General features: G+C 41.6%; 1 protein-coding gene across 1 annotated transcript in view; it reads left to right on the top strand.

Moving 5' to 3' along the window:
- Nucleotides 1–27,183, top strand: part of SH3GL2 (SH3 domain containing GRB2 like 2, endophilin A1) — a 219,491-nt gene extending 192,308 nt beyond the window's left edge. Inside the window, exons 4-9 of the mRNA XM_059141999.1 lie at nucleotides 16,703–16,846; nucleotides 17,718–17,851; nucleotides 19,893–20,051; nucleotides 21,788–21,891; nucleotides 23,404–23,534; nucleotides 25,607–27,183. Of these exons, the coding sequence (XP_058997982.1) occupies nucleotides 16,703–16,846; nucleotides 17,718–17,851; nucleotides 19,893–20,051; nucleotides 21,788–21,891; nucleotides 23,404–23,534; nucleotides 25,607–25,806 (872 nt within the window). The 3' untranslated portion in view covers nucleotides 25,807–27,183. The remainder of the gene's footprint in view (nucleotides 1–16,702; nucleotides 16,847–17,717; nucleotides 17,852–19,892; nucleotides 20,052–21,787; nucleotides 21,892–23,403; nucleotides 23,535–25,606) is intronic.
- Nucleotides 27,184–27,619: the final 436 nt, after the last annotated feature.

The raw sequence follows: 27,619 nt of genomic DNA, 5'->3' as shown, positions 1-27,619 counted from the left end.
AATCCCTTCCTTTTGAGTGTAGGTGGATTCTGTGCCTTGCTTCTAATCAAAAGAATATGGCCAAGTTAATGGGATCAGCACTCATGTTGCCTTGATTAGGTTACAGTGTATGGAAAAGTGCATGGGATGTTCCCTGTGATCACATTGCTTTGTATAAATCTTTCTGAGCAGTCCAGAGTGAGAGAGATTCTCCTACTGGCCTGGAAGAAGGAAATGATCATGTTAGGACTGCTGAGGGAGCAGGCTAAACGTCAGGGGTTAAGGGTAGCCTCTGGACTATAAGGGTGTCCATAGTTGAGAGGCAGTAGGAAGCGAGGGCCTTTAGTGATACTACCACAAGGAACTGAAATTTTGTCAACAACCTGCGTGAACTGGGAAGCAGATTGTTTTCCCATAAAGCTTCCTGATACCATGATGGCCTGGCTGATATCTTGACTATAGCCTGTGAGACCAAGAACAGAGGACTCAGTAAATTGCACCCGAACTTCTAGCCTACAGAGACTGTGAGATAATAAAGGTGTGGCTTGAACCTACTGTTTGTGTAACTTTCTTATGCAGCATGAAAAACCGGTACAGTATGGCTATTTGTTCCCAACTAGAGCTTCTGTTTCAGGCATATCACTGTCGACTGGGGTCATCTGGCCATTTACCCTGTTGGCTCCCTTGAATACCTTCCATGGGAGCAGAAAGTAGATTAGGAGAACCTGTATGCATCTTTTCAGCTTAAGATAGTCTCCTGAATTCCGTAGGGAGTGGTAGGACAGGTCCACTCTCTGCTAAGTCTGAAGATACCTTTGAAACATGAGACAGTGAAAAGCACGGGCACACTGCCTGACACTTTGTAGGGGCTCAAGAAACATCCCTCACCCTCCTGTAGCCTGCAGGGTCTGCCTAGCTGAGGATATCTCAGGGGCTTATCTAGCAGCTCCTCCACAGTGAGATGCGGTAGGATGAGGCTTCCACAGAGGGGCTCCCTGAGCCCCCAGGGACAAGTCCCACTGCAGGCCCCTCCCCACACACAGGGCAAGTGTCCACCCTCTGACTGCTTCCTGAACTGGAAGAAGTAAAGTCTCGTGGTATTAGTACTCAGAGGGTTGTGTATTTTTTCAAATTGCAGGAGCCATTTTATGCTTCTGTGCGGTAATCACCTGCTTTCCCAGGGCTCCCTATACATCCTTTATTGGCACCTAGCAATGCCCCTCGCGGAGGTGGGAGATATGCACTGTCCCATCTTATGGATTCTTAGGGCTGCCGTGGACCACTCCTCAGTGTCTTAAAATACTTCTCCTCTGCTTCCCACTCAGCAGGGCATAAGAGAGCTCTGGTGCCTTGGAGAGAAGTGTTACATAATCACCATTATTTGGGTTGAGAGTAGCATAATCCAGTGCTAGAGTTAGAGTGGGCAGATCTTCCTCTTTCCTTTCCTCAGTCTCTAGAAGAGTATTTATAGAATATTTAACTTCAAAAGAAACTGCACAGGTTTGAGGAAATCTACCTACGTCCTTGCTGTCATGTATATCTTTTGTGTCCTTTACTAACGGTCAGTGTGCAAGGCCAGGGAGCGCGCTGCTTACAGTGCAGGGGGCATCGGGGCTCATTTCAGATTTGTAAATCCTCTTGAGATCTCACCTGGGAGAATGAGGCCAGGACACATTCAGAAAGGGTTGCAGATGTGAAATATATGCTAAAGTGTTGTTTATTACCTACAGTTTGTTGCAAATGTTAAGCTCCAAATCTAATTTAGTGTGATTTGGTGATTTATGCTCACATTTCAGTTGTAATATCTGCACTAGGCTTTATAGACTTATTAAAAATAATTCAGAATTAATTTATTGCAACAACTAAAGGCATCATTGAGCCTTGAGAGATAATGAAGAGGTAAACAGAATTTTAGCTCTTGGTGATTTCGATGAAATGGCTATCAGTCACAGTTTTCTCCAGCCAAAAGAGGGAAAAGAACCCACATTTATTTAGCACCTGCTTTGATTACATATGTCACAATCGCTGTGATTTTACCATCACAACAGTATTATCACTAAGTATTGTTATCCCCCACTTATAACCAGGATCAGTGAGGCTGGGATGGGGGGGATGGGGGGGGGTGGTAAGCTCCTCTCTTCCCTGCAGAGCTGGTGAATGGCAGAGCTGCAATTTGAACCCTGTCCTGTGTTATTTCTTTGATAGCATGTGTCCTCACGTTAATTAGTAGGAAATGGAAATAGATTCTGCCACACAGGAGAATGCAGTTCTTAAAAAAGAGGCTGTATGAACACATTTTTATATCCTTTTGTCCTCTAAATTTTAACCTACTTGTTCATAGTGTTTGCTGAATTAAGTAATTGATTACTACTAATGAAATGTAATAATTTCTACAAGAAGGGAAAATAAATCACCTTTCTGGTTTCCTTGAAATAGCTATTTTATCTTTAAAAAATTCTTATTTTTGTAAAGAACCATAAACAGAAGCCAGATCATTAGGAAATATTCTGGCGGTAGTGTTCTTTCTTGTGGAAATAAATACAAAAACAAAAAAGGCGTAAAAAAAAGGAATAAAGCTCACATCTTTACATTGGGGTTTTTAAAGTAAGACCTTTTGGTTTTGAACTCAGCGATGGTTTTGCAAAGGATGAGTTTCATTGATTTTGAAAATTAACATTAGGTTGTACATGCTAAGACCTCTTCATTTGTAAATTACCTAGTCCACTTATCCTAGTGAGTTCTAGTGTATACATATAGGTTCTTGCATTTGAAAGATTGCAGAATTCAGGTAAGCCAGTCCTCTTATGTTGAAGTGAGAAAGCAAAGGTCTAGAGGGAGTTAGGTAGCTCCCCAAGGTCACATAGATGGAAAACCATCTCCAATCCCCTGACGGTGCGGTACTCATCCTGCTTCCCAAATCACAGTGTCTATCACACTTCCTCACCTCTGCATTTTTAATCACCTAACAAGAGTAAATATAGCTAAAGCTGACAAGTCCTGATTTGACCTATTTTAACAAAGATGTTAATAAAACAAGAGCCAAAGTGGCATTCTGGGATGAGAGCGGGCTTTGGAGACAGAGCTAAGATTCAGTTTTGGCTCTGCTTGTTTTATGTGTCCTTGGGCAAGTTGCACCATTTCTCTGTGCTTTACTTTCCTTATATACAAGATGGAGAAACTAAATCTGGCCCTCACATTATCAGGAGGTCTGAAGAGATGATGCATGTGAATTACACACAGCAGATACTTCAGAGATCTTAGCTGTGGGGTGAACCGTGGCCCTGATCTTTACTTTTTCAAAAATATATCCAGGTTCTTTCTAAATTTTCAAACCAGACACTTAAGAATACTAGTAGGAATCATTAAGTGTTTGTCCTCAACAGATCTCTGCTCCTTTGGGCAACTAGGTTTGGTTTCCATGAGGTGGGTAGAGAGGTAGAAAGGAATTAAGTCATTTCATTAAATCTGGAAAGTTTATTCCATGTCTTTGGACTCCCGTATTAAAAGCTGCATTCATTAGGTTAGAACATGAAAATGTGACTTGGAATACCATGACCACCCCTTCCGATTGTCATACGTGTTCATCAACACAGGCCAGAACTGGAGGTTGGCTTTTCTGCTTCCCTGTGGTGACAGACAGGTGCTCTGTCACTGTGTTTTCTTACTTGAAATTTCACAGTTAAAGAGTGAAAGAAGCCACTTTGAGCAGGTTGTAATTTTGTTTTTATTTGTGGAGGGTCTCTCCCCAAACCCTCCTGTCATCGTTGAGGGTGGGAGGAAGATGAAGTGCAAAAGGGCAGACTCACAGCCCATCCTTGTCCTCTCCCACTTCCGGGAACATCCGCTTCCTTCACCCTGTCCCCCTGCATCCCCTCCTGCTCTGTGCTTACATTTGTGCTAACCTCTTCATTCCAGATTTCTGTGTTCCATAGAGATTATTGATTTCTAGATCTAGAGACATTCCATTTGCTATAGACCTTGATTTTTAATTACAGTGAATGAAACTTTAAAAAGAATTAGGATTCCCTCCCCCCCCTTTTTCCCCTGAGGAAAGAGAACACTCCATCCTCTGCTATTGCTGTCTTTGGGACCAAACCTCCTTAGAAAATACTTTTGACTTGACCTCAGAGGCTTAGAATCCATACATCTTCACATTTCACAGAAGCTTTCTAGAAAAAACCTCAAGGTTTTCCAACAAATGTCTGTCAAAACCTCAACACCCACTCATCTGAGTGTGCTACATCCTGTTTTAGAGATAGAAATGGAAAACTGTTTCTCTCTGCACTTTACCCACAGAACTCTTGACACCGACACTGAGGTTTGTCTCATGCTGACCAATTTTCCAACTCCATTTGGTGTCTTGCAGTCCACTTCTGATACCATCTTCTTGGAGGTAGTGTCAGTTCTCACAGGTTAAGGGCTCAGCACCACAAGATTGGATACCAATGGCTCAGCACCCAACATTGGATACCAATGCCATTTCTGAACCTCTGGTGCTTCTGACCCTCCCCTCCCTACCATAGGTTTGGTAATTTGCTTGAGAGGATCACAGAGCTCAGAGAAATACTTATTTAATATTTATTGGTTTATTACAAAGGCTATGACTCAGGCTGTGCGGAAAGGATGCATAGGGTGAGGTATAGGAATGGGATGTAGAATGAATTTCTATTGTTTCAAGCAGCCCAGTTTATGATACTTTGTTACAGCAGCCCTTAGGAAACTAACACAAAAAGTAATAAACTGTTTACTTCAGATTGCTCATAAGTCTCTGCAACACTCACTTTGGGTGTCTTCATAGGTTCAAATAGACCTTTTATCCCACATGACTCTTAGCCTTCCTTGGCATAATGCTCACTTGGAAGAACGTTCTGACTGGAAGCGAGCATGGCAATGCTGTGCATTTTCTTCAAGGGGGTTTCTATCGGTAGTCCATACAGCAGCCAACAGCTATCTCCTGGCTTTCCAAGGGACAGCTTGGGTACTAGAGAATGAGAAGACAACAGGTATAGGGGGAGAAGGGGCTTAGAGATTCCATGTCCTGAATAGGAGTCAATATTACGAGTATCATTTGTTACTTCTCAGATCCCAGTAAGGGATATGGCCAGTTACAAGATTCACTATACTTAGAGAAGCCTAGAACTAAGGCTTGCCACCTTGCCACCTTGACCAGGCACTGATCATTCATTCATAATCCTCCCAGTGTATCAATCAGCGTGAAATTTACCAAAAGCCATATTACCTGGTTATAGGTGATTACACCTTTATCAGGTCTCCAGGACAGCAGAGCAAGAGAGTTAGCTCAGTCATTTTTATTCACAGGGAAGGAGAAAGGATTTTAACGTTTTATTTATTGTCTTTTACCCATCAAAGTAAACCTAGACTAGAAACTTCTATTAAGTCAATGTTATAGCTCCTTTAGATTTAATCCACAGACATAGAGGTAGTGGGGCAGAGAGGAGGGAGTGATAATGTAGAATTTTCTGAATATCCTCTTGTGCTTTCCTTTCTTCTCTTACCAACTCTGTTCCTTTTACCTAGATGGGGCTGTCTTATCCCTGTGCTTAGTGTCATACTAGAGACAGCACTAGATTTTATATCTAAATCTGCAAACTCTAAAAACTTTCATCTTGTCCATGATAATCTGGGAATGCTGTATTTGTTTAGTTCAATATAACTCTTGGTTAACCTACTTTCCATAAAAAAACAATTTTTCATATTAGTGATAGCTTCAGTTTTACTCAGTATTTCCTCAAATGCCAAGCACAGTGCTAGATACTTTAAAAACACAATTTCTAATCCTCACAACAACCCAGCAAGGTAGCTTTAATTTTTTGCATTCTATAGAAGAGGAAAATATTTTTTTAATTATGTGTCACGTTTACTCTAGTATTCTAAGCCCTGGGCACATATCAGTAAAAGAAGCAGAACTAGACCCTGACCTCACGGAGCCTCCAGTCCAGTGAAAGGAGATTGACAGAGAGTAAATAGCCGGTGTCAGGCAGTGGTACAAGTACATAGGACTGTCTCTCCTATTTTGAATGACATGGGAACCCATTAAAGGGTTTTGAGAAGGGTGACCTGATCTGATTTACACTGAAAGAGATTCATAGACAGAATAGGTAATGAGTGAAAGCAGGGAGACCAGTAGGAGCTTTTTTAAACAACCCAAGTGACAGATGACAGGGCTTCTGAGCAAAGGGACAAGTGCTCTGATTCTGGGTCTGTTTTGAATGCAGAGCTGACAGAATTTACTTGCAGAGTAGATGTGCAGTATGGGACCAAAGGAGACATCAAAGATGACTATAAGGTTTGGGGCCTGAGCAGGTAGAAGAATGGGTGGAATTAGATGAACTCCTATAGGGAATACTGTAGAGTTTAGCTTGAGCATGTTAAATTTGAAATGTGTAAAAATCCTTATGATGTTAAGTAGATACTAGATCTATGGGTCTGTAACACAGTGGAGAGGTATGGGCTGGAAAGAAAAATTCCAGAATCATAAGCCTACAAAGTCAGCAAATTGATTGTCTATTCCAGCAAGAGGTGGACTCCTTTGCCCAAGTGTGCTTGTTCACATCTCCAGGGTACACTTAGGGAAATGTTTTATGGTCTGGCCTCCTAGATATTCTGAATCAGTAAGACAGAGGTGGAGTCTTCAAATCTGGTTTTAAAATGTTTTCTAAGACATATAGATCAATGGAACAGAATAGAGAGCCCAGGAATAAACCCATACATGTTTGTTCAATTTATCTATGACAAAGGGGGCAAGAATATTCCATGGGAGAAAGATGGTCTCTTTGACAAATGGTGCTGGGAAAATGGAACAGCCAATTGCAAAAGAATTAAATTGGACTACTTATATCATCACAAAAATAAACTCAAAAATGGATTAAAGACCTAATGTGAGATCTGAAACCATAAAACTAGAAGAAAGCATAGGTAGGCAGTAATTTCTTTGACATTGGGAAGACCCTTTGCACTTCATACTTTCCCTAATTGATGTTAAGAATCTTTTTTTTTCCCCAAACCAAAATCTGATTTAATCTGAATTGAAGCTCTTTTAAAGGTCTATATCTGAAATAACTCTCTGTCAGAAACCTTTGAACAGGAATCCATTGTCTACAAAATAAAATCAAAGCTCCTTAGCATAAAACTCAGGCCTTTATCATCTGGTTCCGACTTTGTGGCCTCTTCACCTAAGCCTCAGCCTTTCTCAAGTTTCCAGATACATCAGGTACTTTCATGTACCTTTGCTCATAGTCTCCAGGGGGCTAGAAAAGTCTTTCCCATCGCTCTGCCCTACAGCTTACTTTTTGAAAAAGCCCAGCTCAGGTGTCACCTGTTTCATGAGCCTTCCTAGCTTTACTATTCTAAATGGAATTCACTGCTCTTCTCTGTGTCATGAATTCATTAGGACCTTACCCACAGTATGGGGTCCGCTTTGTGTCAAGGTGAGTGGTGTGATCTCTGACTCTCCAAATAGACAAGAAGCTCATTGAGGGCAGTGGCTGTCTCTTGCTTCTGTTAGAGTCTCACTAGCATAATTCCTTCCACATAGTAGGTGCTTAATAAGTACTTGTTATGTTTCTTTTATAATGGAAGAGTGTAAAAGATTTTTGATAAGTACTAATTCAATCAGGCAGTGCAAATCCAGAATTTTCATGTATCAGAGAATACATAATTGTTTCTGGTGTAAACTATTTATTGACTTTCACTAAATTAATTTGTATCCCCTTAGATAGGGTTTACAGTTTAGCTTAGGAACCCTCTTTTGTCAGGGAAAAGAGACCCCATATTCTGGGCTCACACAATTGAGAGATTATGTGATCAATTTCTTATCATTTCATAAAACCAGTTTTTCATGACATAATTTAGAGGTGAGGTTTAGAACCCAAGAGCCAGGTTCAGTGAGAGTAAATGGGAAGCAGGAGTCTTCCCTTCTGCACATGAAGAAATGGAGGCAAGAGAAATGAAAAGCCTTGGCAACCTCAGAAATCTTAAAATCTAGTCTGTGTGAGGGGAATGCCAGCCAGATTGCCATCAGCATGACTCGCTTTCCCAAATCATCCCATCAGATCACAAAGTTAGCATGTCATTAGAGCTTATCGGCAGGCTTAGCTCTGTTTCAGAGCACTACGAGGACTTTGAATAGGGAGGTCTTTCCAAAGGATTGGAAAAAATAACATATGCAAAAGAATTGAATTAAAAAAATAAAAACTTTTAAATAAAGACATTTGGCCCACAGTTAATAAGTAAGCATATGCTGGGTCGGCTGTATGCTAGAATTCAGTAGGACATGTAATCAGGAAACAGACATGCAGCAAAGAGAGAAAGTATCATGAGATCTGATCAGTGTTTATACAGGGCGGGATGGAGACATAAAATGAGGGGAGGGATCACCTATATATTTGGAGGCAGTACAGGTAAAGGGTGATTGAGAAAGACTTGGTTAAAAAAAAGTGGTGGGAGTGGGGCAAGTATGCTTGGTATTATGTTGGGCAGGTGGACTGAGAGAGGGGAGTCCACTTCAAGAGGAGCAGTTCTAGTAACTTGAGGAAACTGCTGCAAATTTATGTCTGATGGCCAGGGTGTACTTTCCCTGAGCTCAGAGCTTTCTATCTAATAACAATCACCTTAAATATGGGAACTTGAAAGAGTTTATAGGATATCTAATGTCTCCTTTTTTTCCCCCCAACATTTTATGGATGAACCTGAGACTCAGAGAGGTTAGGTAATTCATAACACAATCACATGGCAAACTTCAGGGCATAAGTGGCACTCAGAAATAGCCCACATTTGTTGAATGTTTATCTTGTGCCAGCATTGTGACATATATTATGTCATTTAATCCTTATGTCAGCCTAGACCTGTGTTGGGGGAGGTAACATTTTACAGATGAGACACTGGTATAGGCCTGAAGGCCAAAATTACCCAACATGAAATAGAACCAGAATTTGTACTCAGTCTAACTCCAAAGTCCTGGTCTTAAATCCTACTTTGTTAAACTGGCTCCCTTTCCTGGTGGTCTTTCCGCAATTAGCAGCTCACTCCTACCTAGTTATTCTCTTTTATGTCTGATTCTGAAAACACAGTTTTGCAGAATTGAAATATTTACAGCCAGTTTTGTTGACTTATTTTCAGGGTTCCGTCCAGGGTAGATTATGATTTTTTGAGTTGAGATATGAGATTCATTATATGAATCAGGGTTCAGTCAGGGAAGTAAAGTCATTGTGGATATCATGGAATAAAAGATTTATCATAAGAGAGCTTGTACAGTTATGGGAAGATCTGAGTAAATGTCAAAAAAGTAGAGTTAGTGGACGAGAGAAAAAGGTCACTGACCAACTCTGACCCAGGTGAATGAACTTAGAAAGGAATCTGAAAGGTAGGCAGGTCCTGCTGCTAATGCAGAACTGCAAAAGCTATAGAATCCAGTAGAATATTGTTGGCTCTTCAAGGTCACTGTTTCTGCATTTGCAACAGAACATCTTTGGTGGGCCTAGGGTCACTGTTGATGAGCAGAGTCAGTATTCGAGAAGAGCTGGACACAGAATAGGGAAAGGGGGGAGCAAGGTGGAATCCATTTGTAGCCCTGCATCAGTTTGTTACCCCCTCTATATAGTGACAGCTTCCAGAATGTTATGACTACTGCTTCCCCTTTACCTCCTAAGTCTTGCACAGCCTTGCAATCTACCAATTCTAACTGTGAAGCATGTGGGAAAGGGATTCTGGGAAATGGATTTCCCCAAACACTCAAGCAGGCAGTAAAGCACTCCAGCGCCCATACTCAGAAAAAAAAAACTTGAGAAGGGAAATAAAGGAGTGCTTTCCCCCATCTCCAGTGCCTGTTGTGTGTCTAAGCTAGTTACTCTTTTTGTTGTTTTTCATTGAATACAGAAAACAACCTATGAATGATTACTTTTCAGGAATATACTAGCCAGTAAGATTTTGAGCCTGGATTTTTACCTATGTTTGTCTGAACCAAAGCTAATATTTATTTTAATTCACTATGCTGATTTCTCTGAGACATAAGACCTAATGGCTTTCTTGTTTGTTCATTTGGATTAAGAAATAAAAAATTTAAAAACCAAGAAGTGAAAGTTGTGAATTTTCCGAGTTTTCACAGTAGTTATGACAGTAGGCCAAAAAATAAACTGCCTTTTTATGGAGCACAAAACAATGGAACCCCCCTTCCCACCCCTTTTATTTTGGAAAGGTTAATCTAATTTCACTTCTTGCTGTTGAAGTTGACTAGATACATTTGCTTCCAGAAATCAACTGGCTATGGACTCATCAAGCCCTTTTCTTTGATGATTTTCTGATGGCATTTTACTTTTTAATCTATATTTTTTTCTTTTCCTGGCCAGTTCTCCTTAAACCAGTTAAGGTATAAAACTTTTTGGTTGAAAGATCCATGAGATTGGAACAGTCCCCAATTACCAAGATACCATGAATCTTGCTTATCCAGTTCAGCCACTAAATTAGGTCTCCTGAGGGAAAGGGGAGTGGGAGGTATCTTAAATTTAATTTTTTTTAAAATAAAGGTAATAATACATGTACATAGTATACAAAATCAAGGAATTTTATAAAGCTTTTTACAAAAAAATAGCAGTGCCCTTGGAGTTGCATTCTTTCCCCAGTTCCCAGAAACAACACTTTTGGCTCGCTCTTTGTTTTTCCTTCTGGTCTTGAAACACCATGCTCATGTTGCTCCCTGCTTGGTTTTCCAATTTTAAGTGCTCTCTGTTTGACTCCCAGTTTGGCAGTTGAGAATTGTTTGCTCTTCTCTTATTTTCTCATTCTCCCACATCCTTTCCTTTCCTTATTATGTATGTTTATGGCATAATTTTGTTAAGATTAGTATTCAGTATTTACATGTTATGCCCTTGTAAACTTATACAGAGCTGATACATATAGTATGACTGCATTTCCTTTCTTTTACAATATTTTTGTTTTTCCTGGAGTTAATATTGCTTTATTTTTCATTTTCTTTTTTTAAATCTTTTTTTTCTTTAAAGATTTTATTTATTTATTTAACACAGAAAGAGAGAGATCACAAGTAGGCAGAGCAGCAGGCAGAGAGAGGAGGAAGCAGGCTCCCCGCTGAGCAGAGAGCCCCATGTGGGGCTCAATCCCAGGACACTGAGATCATGACCTGAGCCGAAGGCAGAGGCTTTAACCCACTGAGCCACCCAGATGCCCATCATTTTCTTTTTTAAAAAGATTTTGTTTATTTGAGAGAGAGACAGAGATAGAAAGAGAACACGAGTCGGGGAAGGAGCAGAGGGAGAAACAGACTCCCCGCTGAGCAGGGAGCCCCCATGGAGCTTGATCCCAGGACCCTGAGGTCATGAACTGAGCAAAAGGCAGATACTTTACTTGACTGAGCCACCCAGATGCCCCAGTTTTTCATTTTCTTCACTTTTTGTGTACCATGCATTACTTCTTTCTCAAATACTTTGATATGCACATGAATTTTCTCCCATTACATTGAGACAGGTCACATGTTCATTATCTTTGAGATATCTGGTACTGCATTCTAGATTGGTGGTTGTCTTAGTTTGAGTTCTCACAGAAACACTCCACGAGGCAAGGATTTGAGCACAAATGGTTTATTTGGGAAGTGATTCCAGGAAATGTTAAGGGAAGTAGGTTAGAGGGGAAGCCAATTAAGGGTGCATTATAAAGCAAGCTATAGTGGTTGATAAGTGTAGCTTGACCTCATGGGGCTCATGGTGAGACTATAGCTCCTTTGTACACATGGCTTCCTGTGCTACACATACCCTGATTATGATATGTAGTATCAGCTACCATTACCCCTCAATGTGTGATGCACAATGGCAATCTTGAGATCACCTTTTGTCATCATTTTTACATCTTTCCTTACACTGGGTGTCTTTTTAGATTCTATACCTGTCCTTTTTCTTGATTTATACCTTCCTTTTGGTAGAATCCCCCTTCCATTCGCTTGGAAAGAAAAATTATCAGAAACCTTCCTTGTGTGTTTGAAAATGTCATTGTTCTATCTTCATGCTTCATTGATAATTTGAATATAGAGTTATATATTAATTTCATTAAGAAAGTTGGAGTCATTGCTCCATTGTTTTCTGAGGAAATGTCTCATGTTTGTGGTAGTCTCCTGTTCAGTGATCTTCTAATTCTTGATGTTTATATATAACCTTTTTTTTTCTTTCTGAAAGGTTTTAGGAACTTTTCTTTGTTCCCAGTGAAATTTCATATTAGTGGTCCTCTTTGTAGACCCATTTAGCCATGTACTGGGCATTCAGTGGACCCTTTCAATCTGGAAACATACATATACCAGTTCTGAGAATTTTTCTTTAAAATTTAAAAAGAATATATTCCCGTTCTATGTGTTTTCTTTTTGGAACATTCATTATTTAACCATAAGACCTCCTGGACTAATCCTGATTTTAAGCTTTCTTCTGATTTCCCATCTCTTTTTAAAATTTTGTCCTCCTTTTAGGGAGATCTGCCTCAACTCTGTGCTTCTAATGATTTTTTAATTTTATATTTTAATTAAATTCACATATACAGTTAAATTACATTAATTTCTAGGAGTTCTTCTCTGTTTCTTTTTTTATTTCACAGGCAAAGTATCTTTAGACACCTGAGAACATTAATGATAGTTATTATAGGAAATTGCCTATTTGTTTTGGCTCTGTTATGTTAGAAGCCCTTTTCAAAATCTAGTGACAGTGTCTGTCTTTTTTCACTTAGCTGTTAGCTGTAGGGCAGTAAAGCTCTGTGGTGGTCAATGGAGGCTTACAAACTGTAATGGGTTCTTTCTAGGGCTATTAGCCTAGAGTTGTATTGGGTGCTTACAACTATCAGTGTCTTTAGGTCTCTTCTGGATTGGTTGTATTCCCCAGAGAAGGATCTTCTAGTCCCCTACCCAGTAGGTACGAACCTGGCTGCCAGGTCTCTGGGGAACAAGAAGGAGGATGTGGGTGAGGAATCTTACAGTTGAGTATGTGGGCTGGCCCTAGTACCCTGTTTTTAATATGGAATCCCACCCTAAGCAGGGTTGGTTATCTTCTCTAATCTCCTGAAAAAAAATATTTTATTTTTCAACAAAAGGAAACAAATTTTCTAGTTCCCATCCTCTGTTATACCTTAAAAGGCTCTTAGGCACATGAGTCAGAGGATGGGGATGTCACCTGAGAGACTGTAAAAATTTCTGAGAAAAGTAAAGTGGTGGAAAGGAAAAAACAATAGTTTGAAGGAGAAGAGACCATATTATAGGAATTCTAATGTCTAAAATTTATATTTTCCCAGCTTATACTGTTTCTTAAAAGATAGCTTTTAAAAAATCATTTAAAAACAATTAGGTTACATTTGAAGATGATGAATTCAGAGGTCTGAAGATTTCTTTTAAGAACACAGAAGTTTTGGGGCGCCTGGGTGGCTCAGTGGGTTAAGCCTCTGCCTTTGGCTCAAGTCATGATCTCAGGGTCCTGGGATTGAGCCCCACATCGGGCTCTTTGTTCAGCAGGGAGCCTGCTTCTCCCTCTCTCTCTGCCTACTTGTGATCTCTCTCTCTGTCAAATAAGTAAATAAAATATTAAAAAAAAAAAAAGAACACAGAAGTTTTACTAATCTAAGATTCTTGAGAAATATTTAATGAGTTTGTGAATGAATGTAAAAGTTAACTTCTTCATAATATGAATAATAATATATGGATTAATAGATATTTCAGATTATTTGAAGAAATAAACTGATAGGGTTTTCTTCCTCTTTCTCATGAAAATGTAGAATATATCCAAGATGTTCTTAAATGATTAGAAGAATAAAGCTTTTTATAATTAACCAACATTGAAAATGATGACTTTGAAATTCAGCCACAGTATATTAAGACATTCCAGTGACTTCTGGTAATTACTTATGGCAAGATGACGTTTTACAGAACCAAGATAAAAGCACAAATCAATACCAACTTTCTTTTTGTAAAAGAAGTAAGTCCTTAGAGTGTAAGATGGTCAAAACATGAGTAAAAGGGTTAACCACCATGTATGTTTTCAGTACTCTGTTTTTTTGGGTCTCCATTTATCTTCTTTCCTTCTGTTCATTCTATAATTCTTACTGTCTAGTGTTTGCTTATTTCACTTTTATCTGTGCTTATTAGTTCTTCTCTGTGTGTGCAAATTATCTATCATTCCATTTATGCTCGTTGCCATTGTCTATTTATCTGAACTCTCACTGTACTATGAACACACTGAGGTCAGGGACTGTGTCTTTTCTGGATCTCTGATAGGACTTATTTTAGAAGAGGCTTTGAAAATATATTTTAATAACATTATTCCCTTGAAAATGTGTGACCATGTGGAATTTTCAGTTTTTGAAATTTAACATGTATTATATATATTTTTCTCTGAAAAGCAAAGAATATGTGAGTTATATATATTTTGTCAGTTACCACCAGGCTTTACATATTAGCCCAGCTAACTGCTAACTGCTACTCATTATGTGATTCTAAACTTGAAGATATTGCCCTCCAGAATCCTTCCGTGCAAGGCCTCACCCCCACAGACGGGGGTGATGCTATCCTTCTGTAACTTGCTATAATTCCCAAGCATGGCACTAAGTATATACATCTCACTCTAATTGCTTTTAAGATAGATGCCACCCTTAATTCACTGTGAACTTCCTAAAGACAAGCAATATAGCTGCCTTGTTCATTATAATATCCCTGGGGCAGGGCCAGGAGGAACCTCTCATGATTACTCTCCTCATATCCAGTTTTGACCTTGGAAGCCCAAATTTAAATAAAAGTCTATTTATGACATACTGAAGTGTTAAATTACAACATTGTACACCTGAAACTGATACAACACTGTGTGTCAGCTAATTGGAATTAAAATAAAAACTTTTAAAAACCAAAGAATGTTTGGAGCGCACAATCCCAGCTTGCCTCAGCTCAATAGATGGCTGCCATGTCTACTTTCACCCTAGCATAAATCTGGTGGTTAATTCTCTTGCGAGATCTCTGAACTGTAGGATATCAGACACATACCTGAGTCCTAACCCTAATCCCAACCCTAAACCCTAACACTAATCATCTGAAGGATCCTGAACTGCAGGATACCAGGCCCATATCATCACCCTGGCCCTAAGCCTAACCCAAGATCTGAGGAAAAAGAAAAAAAGATGTGGGGCATTTGTGTGTGTGTGTGTGTGTGTGTGTGTGTAATGAACTACTACTCAGCCATAAAAACGAATGAAATCTTGCCATTTACTATGACGTGGATGGAGCTAGAGAGCATAATGCTGAGTGAAATAGTCAGAAGATGACAAATATCATATGCTTTCACTCATACATGGAATTTAAGAAACAAAATAAGTGAGCAAATGGGAAAAAAAGAGGGAGGCAAACAAAGAAACAGATTCTTAACTATGATGAAGAGTTAAGTGATGGTTATAGGGTGGGGAGAGGGTAGGTGAGATAGGTGACGGGGATTAAAGGGTGCAGTTGTGGTGCACACCGGTGTTAAAGGGAACTGCTGAATCACTATATTGTACACCTGAAACTAATATAACACGATGTTGAGTGACTGGAATTTAAATAAAAACTTAAAGACTCTTAATCTCACAAAACAAACTGAGGGTTGCAGGGGGTAAGGGGGTAGGGAGAGGGTGGTTGTGTTATGGACATTGGAGAGGGTATGTGCTATGGTATGTGCTGTGAAATGTGTGAGACTGATGAATCACAGACCTGTACCCCTGGGACAAATAATACATTATATGTTAATAAACATAATTAAATAAAAACCTTTAAAAAAGACCTATTTGGAACAAATGTTTCAAGATTAATTATTAGCCACTGAATGCTGGAAGTGCCTTTAGCTGTGATTCTATCAGGGTTTCTATGCCAGTGGCATCCTGGGTACAGTCCTAGGCTAATGTACAGCCCCACTCTAATAATGAACCTGAGGAAACCCGGTATCCAAACATCAGGAAAATCTCCTTCACCGGGTGTTAGCAAAACTTCTTCTTCCATGAAAACTGGAATTGCTTTCTAGGCATCTCCTTTTGTTAAAACAAAAGCAAAAAAGAAATTGAAGTGCTGTCTTTGTGGCACAAAACTAATTCTCAGAAGCCATTATGTGCTGGGGAAGTGATTAAGCCTTTTTAATGAACACGATATTTCTGTTCTTCATGGGTCTGTTTACGATCAGGATCTCAGTTGAGCATTGATTTTGAAAATAAGGGTGTAAGTGAAACTTAGCACGAGGCTTAACTCACACTGCAAGAATTAACAGTTTCATACCTTTGTCATAGATTCCTAGAATTGAAATATAAAACTGGAATCCTAAAGCACAGAATACCTAATTCAGGGGTTTTCAAAAAGCTTTCTGTGGGGCCTCCCAGCTCCACAGAGGAGCTGCCTCAATGAAGAGAGGACCGGAAAGGTGCACGGGAAATTGGGAAAGAGAGCATGATGGCAGGTGGGATCTTCCCGCAGAAGAGCCTTGCCTTTTCTGTTAAGTTCCTCATAAGATACTGAGAGAAAGGGAAATTTCAGGGATGAAAGAAAAAATGTCTGTCTGTATCTCTCTGTGGGTCAACCTGCCTGTACTAGAGAAGGTGAAGATGTATTTGTCCGTCACTGAGCTGGTTTAGGGACCGGTTAGGGCCTGATTCTCGTCCAGCCCTGTCTCCACTGTATCACCTTGCCTACTATGAAACTGTTTGCTCTCTCTGCCTCCAGCTTCCAGAGCTAAACTCAGCATGATCAACACCATGTCAAAAATTCGCGGCCAGGAGAAGGGGCCAGGCTACCCACAGGCAGAGGCGCTGCTAGCGGAGGCCATGCTCAAGTTTGGGAGGGAGCTGGGAGACGACTGCAACTTTGGTAATGACGGGTTTCCACACTTGAGTTCTTTCCTTTGTCTGGGGGGTTTCCTGCCAGTAAGACACTCTGCAGGAGATGATTCCAACCGTTTTATATTTTAGTTCCCAGTTTTATGTCTTAGAGACGGGGCCAAAATTTTACCTTCAGGATCATTTTGTCATTTTTAGTGTGATGTGTCATAGTTTTGTAGAATTTCTTTTTCCCTGATGAGATCCCAGTCTTCACGGTAGCCTATGAACGTATCCAGATGCCTGGAAACTTACTGTGCAGTGTGCCCGGCATGACTGAGTGTTGAGGCGGAGGGAGCAGTCAACATGATGTAACACCCCGCCCCATGAGCTTCCCCTTCAGTCTCTGCTCTTCTGTACATGGTACCCAGTTCTACAGCCCCGGGTGAATTCCTTCACCCCTCTCTCCTCCACCCTTAGTCACCATACAGAACACTTTTCTTTCACTTCTTCGTGTTAGTCGGTCTCCGCGAATGACTGTCCTTCCTGTTTGAACCCTGCCCTCTGTTCCTGGTATTTGCTTCCACCAAATGCATGGGCCTTGAACGGGTTCCCTAATAGCCCAATACTGACAAGGGAGGGCAGGGAGCTTCCCCAGTTGCTTCTTAAAGGACAAACAGAATTTCATGTTCTTCATAATATGGAATACCATCCCCTTGGTAACGTTGACTCTGTTATACTGTATGGACCATCTCAGGCAGAAAATACAGTGTTCTCTGGAAAACATTATATATTGCCTGTATCTTGGCTGTCTTTACAAGACAGGCAGGAGTCCTTGGGTTTTCGCCTGAGGTGGTCCTCTTACTGCAGGTACCTTTCACCTTTGTCCTTTAACATACAAGAGAGTCATTCTCCCCTTGCAGGCCCAGCTCTTGGTGAGGTGGGGGAGGCCATGAGGGAGCTCTCAGAAGTGAAGGACTCTCTGGACATGGAGGTGAAGCAGAACTTCATTGACCCCCTTCAGAACCTTCATGACAAAGATCTGAGAGAAATTCAGGTATCTGCAACTGATCTTTGGGAAGTGACTGATTTGAACCTACAAACGCAGGTGCCCTTTTCCCCTCAGAAAACATTTTTTCAAGCTTGTCGTGTGTGGTGACGTTGGATTACAAAATAACTCAGCAAGATAAATTGAGAGAAACCAGAAATGCAATACTTTATTCCACTATTATGACTGTGCCACTTAATACATTCGACTTCTCCACATTGAGTTTTCAGGTTATCAACCTTTTTTTTCCTCCAGAGGAATATTATCCTTCCCTGATACTACCCACTTTTATTAATTATGGCTTTCTGGGCTGATTTCATCCTCCGAAAGGCTAGCTGTATCAGTTGTTAGCTTAGGTACATTGTTATACTATCACTGCATAAACACATGTTTCCATATTTTCATTGTGATTGTTAGGACTGAGGAAGAAAAGTCCTCCTCTTTATAAAACACATAGAGCTGTTCCACAGAATTGAAGTTCAACTGGCTTAACCTCCAACTAGGTGTGTAATGTTTTCTCATTCATTCCTTCGACAAATATTTGTGAAACCTCTCTGAAATTAACTTCGCCGTAACAAGGCCATCCACAACTTGAAGTTCCCTAGATCTCTTTATTCCAGACTCAGTCTCCTTTGTCCTATCACTTGCTCAAGATTACAGTAGTAAGTGGCAGACTCACTCTTAATCTACAATATTAACCCTGACCCCAATACTCTACCCTACAGCTGACTACAAGTTCACATGTGTTACAAGAATATCCCTTCCAAAGGAACAAACATTTAACTTGGCTCAGAGCATGGATGGGAGGTTGTACAGTGGGAGGGAAGGTCTAGGGTATTTTTCTTCTTCTTTTCCTTCTTATTTCTTCACCACTCCCAACTCTCTTTTCATCTCCCTCTCTTTCTTGCCATACACACTCAGGATCAGGGAAATCTAGTGTTTTCTCCCACCCATTAGTAATGAAGTACTACATCCCTTAGAATAAAAAAAGATAACTTTTCACTTTGGGAAAGAACTTTTCCACTTTGTCGCTAGAGGGTTGGGCAGAGGTTGGGTAGCCAGACAGTGGGGAGGATGAAGGGAGGGACTGAAGAATTGCTGTGGGTCATTAGATCCCATCTAGCATCTCTTCCAAGTTAGACTTTTTCTGCTGAGTTTCATCATCTACCAAATGGGAGACTTAAACTTATCCAGGATTCCCTGAAGCCACTTCAGTCAACAAGGGTAAGTGTTAAGATATAGATTCCTAGGGGCAGCTGGGTGGCTCAGTCTGTTCAGTGTCTGCCTCTGGCTCAGATGATGATCCCAGGGTCCTGGGACTGAGTCTGGCATTGGGCTTCCTGCTCAGCAGGGAGTCTGCCTCTCCCTCTGCTTGCCACTCCCCCTACTTGTGTGCTCACTCTCTTTTTCTCTCTCTCTGACAAATCAATCAATCAATCTTAAAAAAAGGAGATATAGATTCCTAGATCCTGGCCCTGGGTCTTTTAATGCAGGGGATCAGTAATCCATATTTCTGTAAGCAACTTAGGTGATTCTCACCGACTGGTTTCCTCAAAGATAAGCCCTTTCTAGGGTTAGTGTGCTAGGACTGAAAAAGCAAAATGAGTCTCTCCCGCTTCTCTTCAAAGAAATTGTTTTTCCTCTACCTTCTCACGAGACACCCTTTCTCTTAAAGATGGGATTGTGTGGGTTCTGTGTAGCAGTGTTTTGCCCGTGGATGGCCATATGCACACATTCCCAGCTCCTGTCATGGGTTGGAAAGACATATGCCAGCTTGGCTTTGGCGCAGCAAGGGCAGAAAATAAAGGGCACTGGTAATTCCCTAAATTTCTTTCTTGCCCTTACTTATTTTTAAAGATGCTTCTCCACATTTAGCCTTTGGAAGCACTTGCCCCACTGATGCAGTTTCCTTTAGTCTTCTGGTGACGTGATATTTTAGAACTTAGCCTGTCTTATTTTGGAAACTAATAGACATGATGGAGAAGTGAGCTGTAAATAGACCTGTTCCATGAGCCCTTTCAAAGCATATTCCTGCCCTTGACTTTTTCAGCATCATCTAAAGAAGTTGGAGGGCCGACGCCTGGACTTTGATTATAAGAAGAAACGACAAGGCAAGATTCCAGATGAAGAACTCCGTCAGGCTCTGGAGAAATTCGATGAATCTAAAGAAATTGCTGAGTCCAGCATGTTCAATCTTTTGGAGATGGATGTGAGTGCCTCTCCTGTGGTTTCTAATTTAATCTTGCCATTGAGGCTCAAGATTATATTAAAAGGTTATATAATTTAAATTGTCCATATATCCAATTATACTATGTAGTAAGAACTTTGGTAGATAGAACTTTGATAGATATTTCTTTAAAATAATTTGAAATAATAAAGTAGATCAAGAAATGGTGGGAGGTATTTTTTCCCCCATATTTCCATGGTTTAATTTAGTGAGATGTTTGTCTGCTCATGATCTTAAGGAATTACCAGTCATGAGAAGATGAAGAAAGTTTCTGATGATCCAAGTAAAAGTCCAGTAGCTTGAAATACTTTGTCAAAAATAATTTGAATGACTTCAAATTATAAAGGAATATGACCTAAAATGCATTTAGCATTGAGGGTTCAGTATAGGTTAAGGTGTCCTGTATTTTGAGGTGAAGGTGATATTTTCTTTCAAAAACTAATTTCAATTGAGATTGATGATTGTAGCATAGATACTGTATTTGGGGCAATGTAGTTTAAAAGCTCCTTTTTCATTTCCAGTGCACCAAATTATTATTGTTGTTTATTTTTTATTTTAGAGAAGGGTAGAGAGAGACAGAGAAGAGGGGGAAGGAAGAGAGGGAGAAAGAAAGAGAATCTTCAGCAGGCTCCATGCCCAGTGTGGAGCCCAACATGAGGCTCAGTCCCATGATCCTGAGATGACATGAACCGAAATCAAAATCCAGCTGCTTAACTAACTGAGCCACCCAGGCACCACGTGCAGTGTGCTAAATTATTATTCATGGCTTTAGAAGTTATATTCTGTTGAATTCTTTCAGCCCTATAGTTACAAGGACTTCCCACCACTCCTGTAATAAAGCCAGCTAAGCAGTTTTCAAGTTCTTGTTCACGCCCATGTCTGGCCTTATCAGTTGTTGACCAGATTTTCCCAAGGTGTTTACAGAGCGTCTGTGTGTTGATCACTTCACTGCTTTGCCCTGACTGGTGACAGGGTGGGCGGGTTGAACATGTCTGGACTTCCCCACCACCCAGAGACAGTACAGGTTGGTGTTTATGTAGAACAGCTGGTGTCCCACCTACCTACTGAAGAGGAATACTGTAGGCCTGGGGGTGTCCTGAGGTACAGTGCTCCTTCCCTGTATCCGGTGCCCCATTCCACCTCCAAAACTCTTGGGATGGCTGGCCTTTGCTGACTTGGAGGACAATATTCAGCCAGATCACAATCCGAGGCACAAAATGAAGAGTAACTAAGGATGCCTAGAGTACTGGAGCTGAAATGAACCCGAGATGTCACTCGACCCAACCCCTTTATGTTACAGATGAGGCTGATAGAGGAATAGGATTTTCCATCCTGGCAAACTGCCTCCATGCTGCTGCACGTGAAAAATCAACATTCGTATTTTTGTTAACACTAATAGCATGAAAAGCATAGGGAGAAAAGTTTCCTTTGATCAATGTCTCTTTTTCTATAAGAAATCAATAGAATTAGCCAAATCCTACCTGGAAGTTGGTAGCTAACAATGAGATTATTCAGTGAGAGGTGTGGGATCTTTAGAAGGATTCCTGATAATGTGGCTTCTCCACATGGTACTGACATTTCCAAGCACACAGATGCTTCTTATCCTTACCCAATATGGAACCTAGAGAATCTTCGAGCGCTGGGCTGTGTGTCGGGCAGTAGGAGTTGCTTAAGGATGGTGACCCGATAACTGAGTCATGACTCCCATTGGCCTGCAGATCGAACAGGTGAGCCAGCTGTCTGCGCTTGTCCAAGCCCAACTGGAGTACCACAAGCAGGCCGTCCAGATCCTGCAGCAAGTCACCGTCAGACTGGAAGAAAGGTATCTCACAGTTCCTGAATTTTATATTCTCATTTTCTTCCTCTGAAATGGTGGGTAAAGAAATGGAAATAATAGAATACATCTGAAGAAAAGCTTCTGCCAAAATTCCTGCTGATCCTACCTTGTGGATCATTCGTTTCGATTTTCTTGTGTCTTGTGGTTTGTTTTACTTTGTTCCATTGAGTCTAATCTTGTGTTGATGAGAGGTCCCTTCTGGGTTGTGTGTTGGCTGGTGCAGGCGGGAAGCCAGGATGCTCCCAGTGATAACGGTGTGAATTGCTGAGCAGATTTTCTGGGTGGGTGCCGAAGGCGTATCATCATTAGACTTCCGAAAGCCCTATAGATGACGTGTGATTAGCCTCACCTACAGGTGGAAAGCCCAGGCAGATAAAGTAACTCGCCCTAGGTTACCCAGTGGTGCAGCAGGGGTTTGCTGGGCAAGCATCACGTCTTTGAAAGGCTGAGTCTTGTTGCAGCGTTTGAATGGGGAGCAAGTCCTCTGCCATCAGAGAGACAGCTTTCATATGCCTGTTTCTCCTCCTCAGGTGCACCCTGCGGCTGGGTGCCTCATTTTCTTTGTGACCAGGTCTCCCTGGACTTGCAGGGCACAGCCTGACAGCTGAAGGCAGACGCCCCATCCTGTCCTATGTGTCTCTTTTCCATCTTTCCTCAGTGTACCCTTGTGGGAATGTGTGTCACTCTGAAGCCTCTCGAAAGATTCAAATCCATGCACTTCAACATTCTAAAGAAGCACCATATGTCTTTGTGACATCCACTGAGCACAAAGAGCCATTTTCCTTTTTTCCTCTGACATATGTTCAAAGTCAGTATCGTTCTATAATCACCATACCTTGAACCCTCCCTTTCTTTGCAAATCTGCTGTACGCTTTGCTTCATGAACACCCGAGACTTTGGAAAATACTTAGAGGTGTGGGGAAGATATTAATTAGTCATACCTTTCCACTTTGCTCCTGTCTTCCGTCATTTCTTTCTTGTTTCTTATATCTCAAACCACTCACTGTTCCTAGGGCACACGGTGTTTCCTGACTCTAGGCCTTCTCCAGCCCTTAAACCCTTTCTTCTGGAAAGGTCTGTTTATCTGGGAATGACCCTTAGCTGTCTATTCTCCCTCTCCATAAGCTTTCCTGTGGACAGGGAGACACTTCTCCACTCCCACCCATGTGTTCCTATAGCATTCTGTGTCTCTCCGTAACAACATTCACTGTGGTTTCTGGTCCTCAGGGGTTTACATTCGGTCTCCCTTACTGACTGTAAGATGCTTGAGGGTAGGAACTGTGTCCTGTTCCTCTTTGTGTTCTCAACACCTACCAGACTGTGTATTTGTAAAGCGAGTGGCTATGGGCTGGTTTTTTTGTTTGGTTGGTTTTTTTTTTTTTTTTTTAAGATTTTCCTTGCTCCACGTTAGTAGCCTTCCTGAATGTTACTGCTTTTCTTTTGGCTTCTTAATTGGCTCCATACTCTTATCCCCCACCCTTTTTCTTTTTAATGTAGAATAAGACAAGCTTCATCTCAGCCTAGAAGGGAATATCAGCCTAAGCCACGAATGACCCTGGAGTTTACAACTGGAGACAGTACTCAGCCCAACGGGGGCCTGTCCCACACCGGAACACCCAAACCTGCAGGTAAGGAGCTGAGACCTGCAGACCCCATGACACGGGCCGTGGGCACACCCCACTGACCCTGTCCCAGAAATTCTAGGTGCAGCCCAGTCTGGCTACACAGGAGCTCTACAGTGATCCATTTCTTGCAGGATGGTTTCGTCCGGTGGAAACTCCTCTAAAGCACTCCTTCCTTCTTTTCTCATTGATTGTTTCTTTCCCTCCTTTTCCCTCTTCTCTCCTCTGGAAAACTTTCTTTGTATGTCCCTTTTTCTCTCACTCCCCCATCATCAACACACGTTAACCTCCTAAGTAACACATTTGATTTTGACCTTCCTTTGTGGTGTTAAGTCACCCTAATGTGTCAGCTGAGTGCCGGGAGCACCATCTTGGTTTCCTGTTTTTCCCGTCTGCGTTCCAGCACGCATGAGCGCGAACACCCAGCAGGGCACGCCCACAGACACTCACATGTAACCCACGGACTGCAGCTCCAGCAGCATGTCCAGCTGCAGATCTCGAGTCACCGGAGCATCTGGGTGAATGTATCTGTAGGTGAACGTATTTCGGATCTCAGCGTTGGCTAGCTTTCCCCCCTTCCTCCACCTTCAGCCAGCTCACTGTACCCTGGTAACGGAAGTGGGTGTATAGGAAAAGCTGAAATTTATTTTCTATCAGGAATAATGCCGTATACCCAATAATATGTTCTTTTAGCTGGCACCCTTGCTCTCCACCCCTAGACACAGACTAGGTGAAAGCCGGTGCTTGAAACATTCTCAACCTTAACAATTCACTTGGGTGAAGAGATGGAAACTATCTTATACTGGACTTCAAGAAATGGGCTTCAAGAAATGCAGTTTCTCCTCTTTTCCCTGGAGCCCAGGGCTTGATGTTCTGTAGTAGGAAATGTTTTATGAGGTGCTCTTTGGAGACCATGAAGGGAAAAAGTGAGGTCTGTGGCGACAGTTGGTCCTCTCTGTCCTTTGTGTTCGCCTCCCTGTGGGGAGCCCCAGGGTTGGGTAAACAGAGCAGTGGCTCTTAGGAGTTCGCTGGCTGCAAGGACTAGTCATGTAAGTCGTGATGAGTTTGCTTCTCCCTATTCAGAAACCAACCACATATTTCACTCTTCTTTTGGAGACTTGTTCATTTTATGATTTCATTAAGTGAAAAGGCAGATGACACTGTTTCCCTTTAAAGTCATCTAGGTGACGAGAGCTGTATGCACATGTCTGAGTTTACGTGCCCATGTGGATACATGTGATATTAAATATAGATGGTCATTTAAAATAGATCACTTTTAAGATATGGCTCCATTGTTCATTATTTTACTCAAGGTAGAGTATGTTACTTTTTGTATGCCAGAACTCCCATGTACTCACCCTAATATATGCAACGGTTTACCGAGAGTAAGTTATATAATTTTTACCTAGTCTCACTTAATATCCACAATAGTAGTGTGGAGTAAGTTCTTTAGTTCTGATGCTAGACAAGGAAATTGAAAGGGAAGTGCCTTGTATGAGGTCATTCAGAGTATGAATTTGAACCCAGGATCTTACATTGTTTTGTTCTCACCACGTTACAGCAGTTTTCCAGAGACTAGAGTCCTTACCTTTAAAAAATTAGAACTGCACTGTTATTCTGACATTGTCAAGCATTGTCCCTGTAATGAACTCAACTCTTTCACATGTACAGAGCTTTAAAAATGCCAACATGGAAAGGATTCTGGCCATATTCCATTAACCTAAATCTCATTTAAACTCCTTAAGTCACTGGGTCTCCCATCTCTGGACATTGTCAGGAAGGCAAACCTCGGTGGACCATGTTGCATGTGTCAAGGCATAGATGAGGCCATTTTTCATACTGGAAATGGAAGCAGGCATCTAGCAACTTCCAGGGATCTGAGAAAACTTCCCAAGACTGGTGAAGGGCATATGCCATGCGGCGGACTGGGGACTAGCCACAGGAGGAAGCTTCAGCAGGGAAGAGGAGTGAGGGGAGAACCAGGGGGATTGCAGGCCAGGCAGGTGAAGCAGGCGGTAGAAATGTGAGTTAAATACCCCTTGTCTTTCTGTGTTCTTCTCTCCTGCTTTCACTTCCAGGTGCCCCAATGGATCAGCCTTGCTGCCGAGCTCTGTACGACTTTGAACCTGAAAATGAAGGGGAGTTGGGTTTTAAAGAGGGTGATGTCATCACACTCACCAACCAGATTGATGAGAACTGGTATGAGGGGATGCTTCATGGCCAGTCAGGCTTCTTCCCCATCAACTATGTGGAGATTCTGGTTGCCCTCCCTCATTAGGATGTTGGGCTGGCAGGCTTACCTCCTCTTGACCCAGATAGTTACGTTTAACCACTGCTTCGGTAATGCTGCTTACAACACATCCCAAATGCAGGCCGCAGTGGTCCAGGTCATCAAGCCCCACCGAGTATCTTTGGTTGACTTGTGTGATCCCACAAGAGTCATGGTGATGGGTGGTATCTTCTGAGGCTGGCAGGCATGGCATGTGCTTTTTAAACACCATCTGAGACCAGCCAGTAGTCACTGAACTGCTGTTTACATGCTTCTCAGGAGGCTGTGGCTTCTTAGAATATGACCATGAGCCACATTACAGTAAAACCACCCTACAGAAGATATTGTCTATCACCCAGGGGCCATCTCGAGGTCTCAGGTTCTCTATTTCAATAGGAGAAAGGTCTTGCTTTCCCATTGTCCCCTCCCAAATATGTGAGTCACAGAATTGTGGAAGAATGCCTCCCTCACCAGCAACTTGTCTTCTGGTCTGAATGAGTCAGTCCCTTGATGCTATTGGTAGGAAAGTGTTGAATGTGAGTTAAAAACCTTTTCTGAAAACAGTCAGTTTTGTTCCTCCCAATTATGCCTGTTTCTGAGGGACAGGCAATATTCTTCCCTCCCTGCTAGTAAAGGCAGAGGGGACTCCTGCTGTATTTCTAAGCAAGACGGTTAGCAGTCAGTACCTGGTAGGTGAGGCTGAAGAGAAAAGATTCTCCATTGTGAGGAAATGGGAAAACATCTGGTTTCCAAGCTTAAATTTCTTGCTGTAGAGAAACCACATATGTATTTAGGCCATTTCTGAAGATACAGGGAAGAGGGAACAAATATCTTCACTTCAGTTTTATTTGTGAATTATGTGCTTCATGAGTCCATTTGCACAGAGACACAAGGAGAAAAACACAAGAAACCATTTTTCCACTAGTTCCTAGACCAAGAAACAGTAACTGTCTTTCCTTTCTGCTTCCACCTTGTATTCTTTGAACATCATTTGTGCAGATTCTGCCCTCAATGAGGACCAAATAAAGATGATTTTTGTGCTTAGTGGTTTAAGATGTATGGCTGCACATACAAAAGTTTTTCCCACCTCAGTCATTACTTTTATATCCGTCCCTTCGATTCCATCTTCATGTCGTGTGTACAGTGCTGTGTGTAAGCTTATGAGTGGTTTTGTGTTTTTTTGTACCAGTTATGAGGTCCTGTCAGGTGTCCAGAGTTCTATTTATCTAGCTGTACAGACTCGTTCAGAGGTTGAACGTGCTGCTTCAGATGTGCCGCCTGCGGTAGTGGGTCACGTGGAGTGAAAGGCAAATCTTACTGCTTAATGTATAAACCTCTTACCACAGGAAGCATTGCCGTTTCCAATAAATATTGCTGAAGACACAACCGAAGGCTCTGGTCCGTTATTTCGTGTCAGTTTGTGGGGGGAGGGCCTCCTTTCAATCTGCATTGCCTTCTGATACAGCCAAATCAGACCTGGCTCTGACCTCAGATGTCCCTCTCTGGCAGCAAGGGAAGTTTCGTTAGCAAGAAGTAATCCTAGGAAGAAGGTGATTTGGGAGAGAAGATAAGAAAGTGGGGAGAGGAAGTCTTCTAGAAGTTACAAGAAGTACCATCAATAGTGATATCAAAAAGATAGAATGTTCAGAGACACAAAAAAATATGCCATCTCAAACAGTTTTTTGTTGTCTTTCATGCTTAAAGAGAAAGAAATAGGGAAAAATAGATTGACCAAAGCCATCATTCTTTTCTCCACACACGTGTGGAGGTGGGGGGCGGGCAGGAGCTGTGCCTACAGAATATGTATTTCCTGAGCTTCTGA

The sequence above is a fragment of the Mustela lutreola genome, chromosome 12, assembly GCF_030435805.1.
Source record: "Mustela lutreola isolate mMusLut2 chromosome 12, mMusLut2.pri, whole genome shotgun sequence".
Lineage (NCBI taxonomy): Eukaryota > Metazoa > Chordata > Mammalia > Carnivora > Mustelidae > Mustela > Mustela lutreola.
The sequence above is the reverse complement of the archived record's forward strand: the minus strand, read 5'-3'. Positions and strand labels throughout refer to the sequence as shown.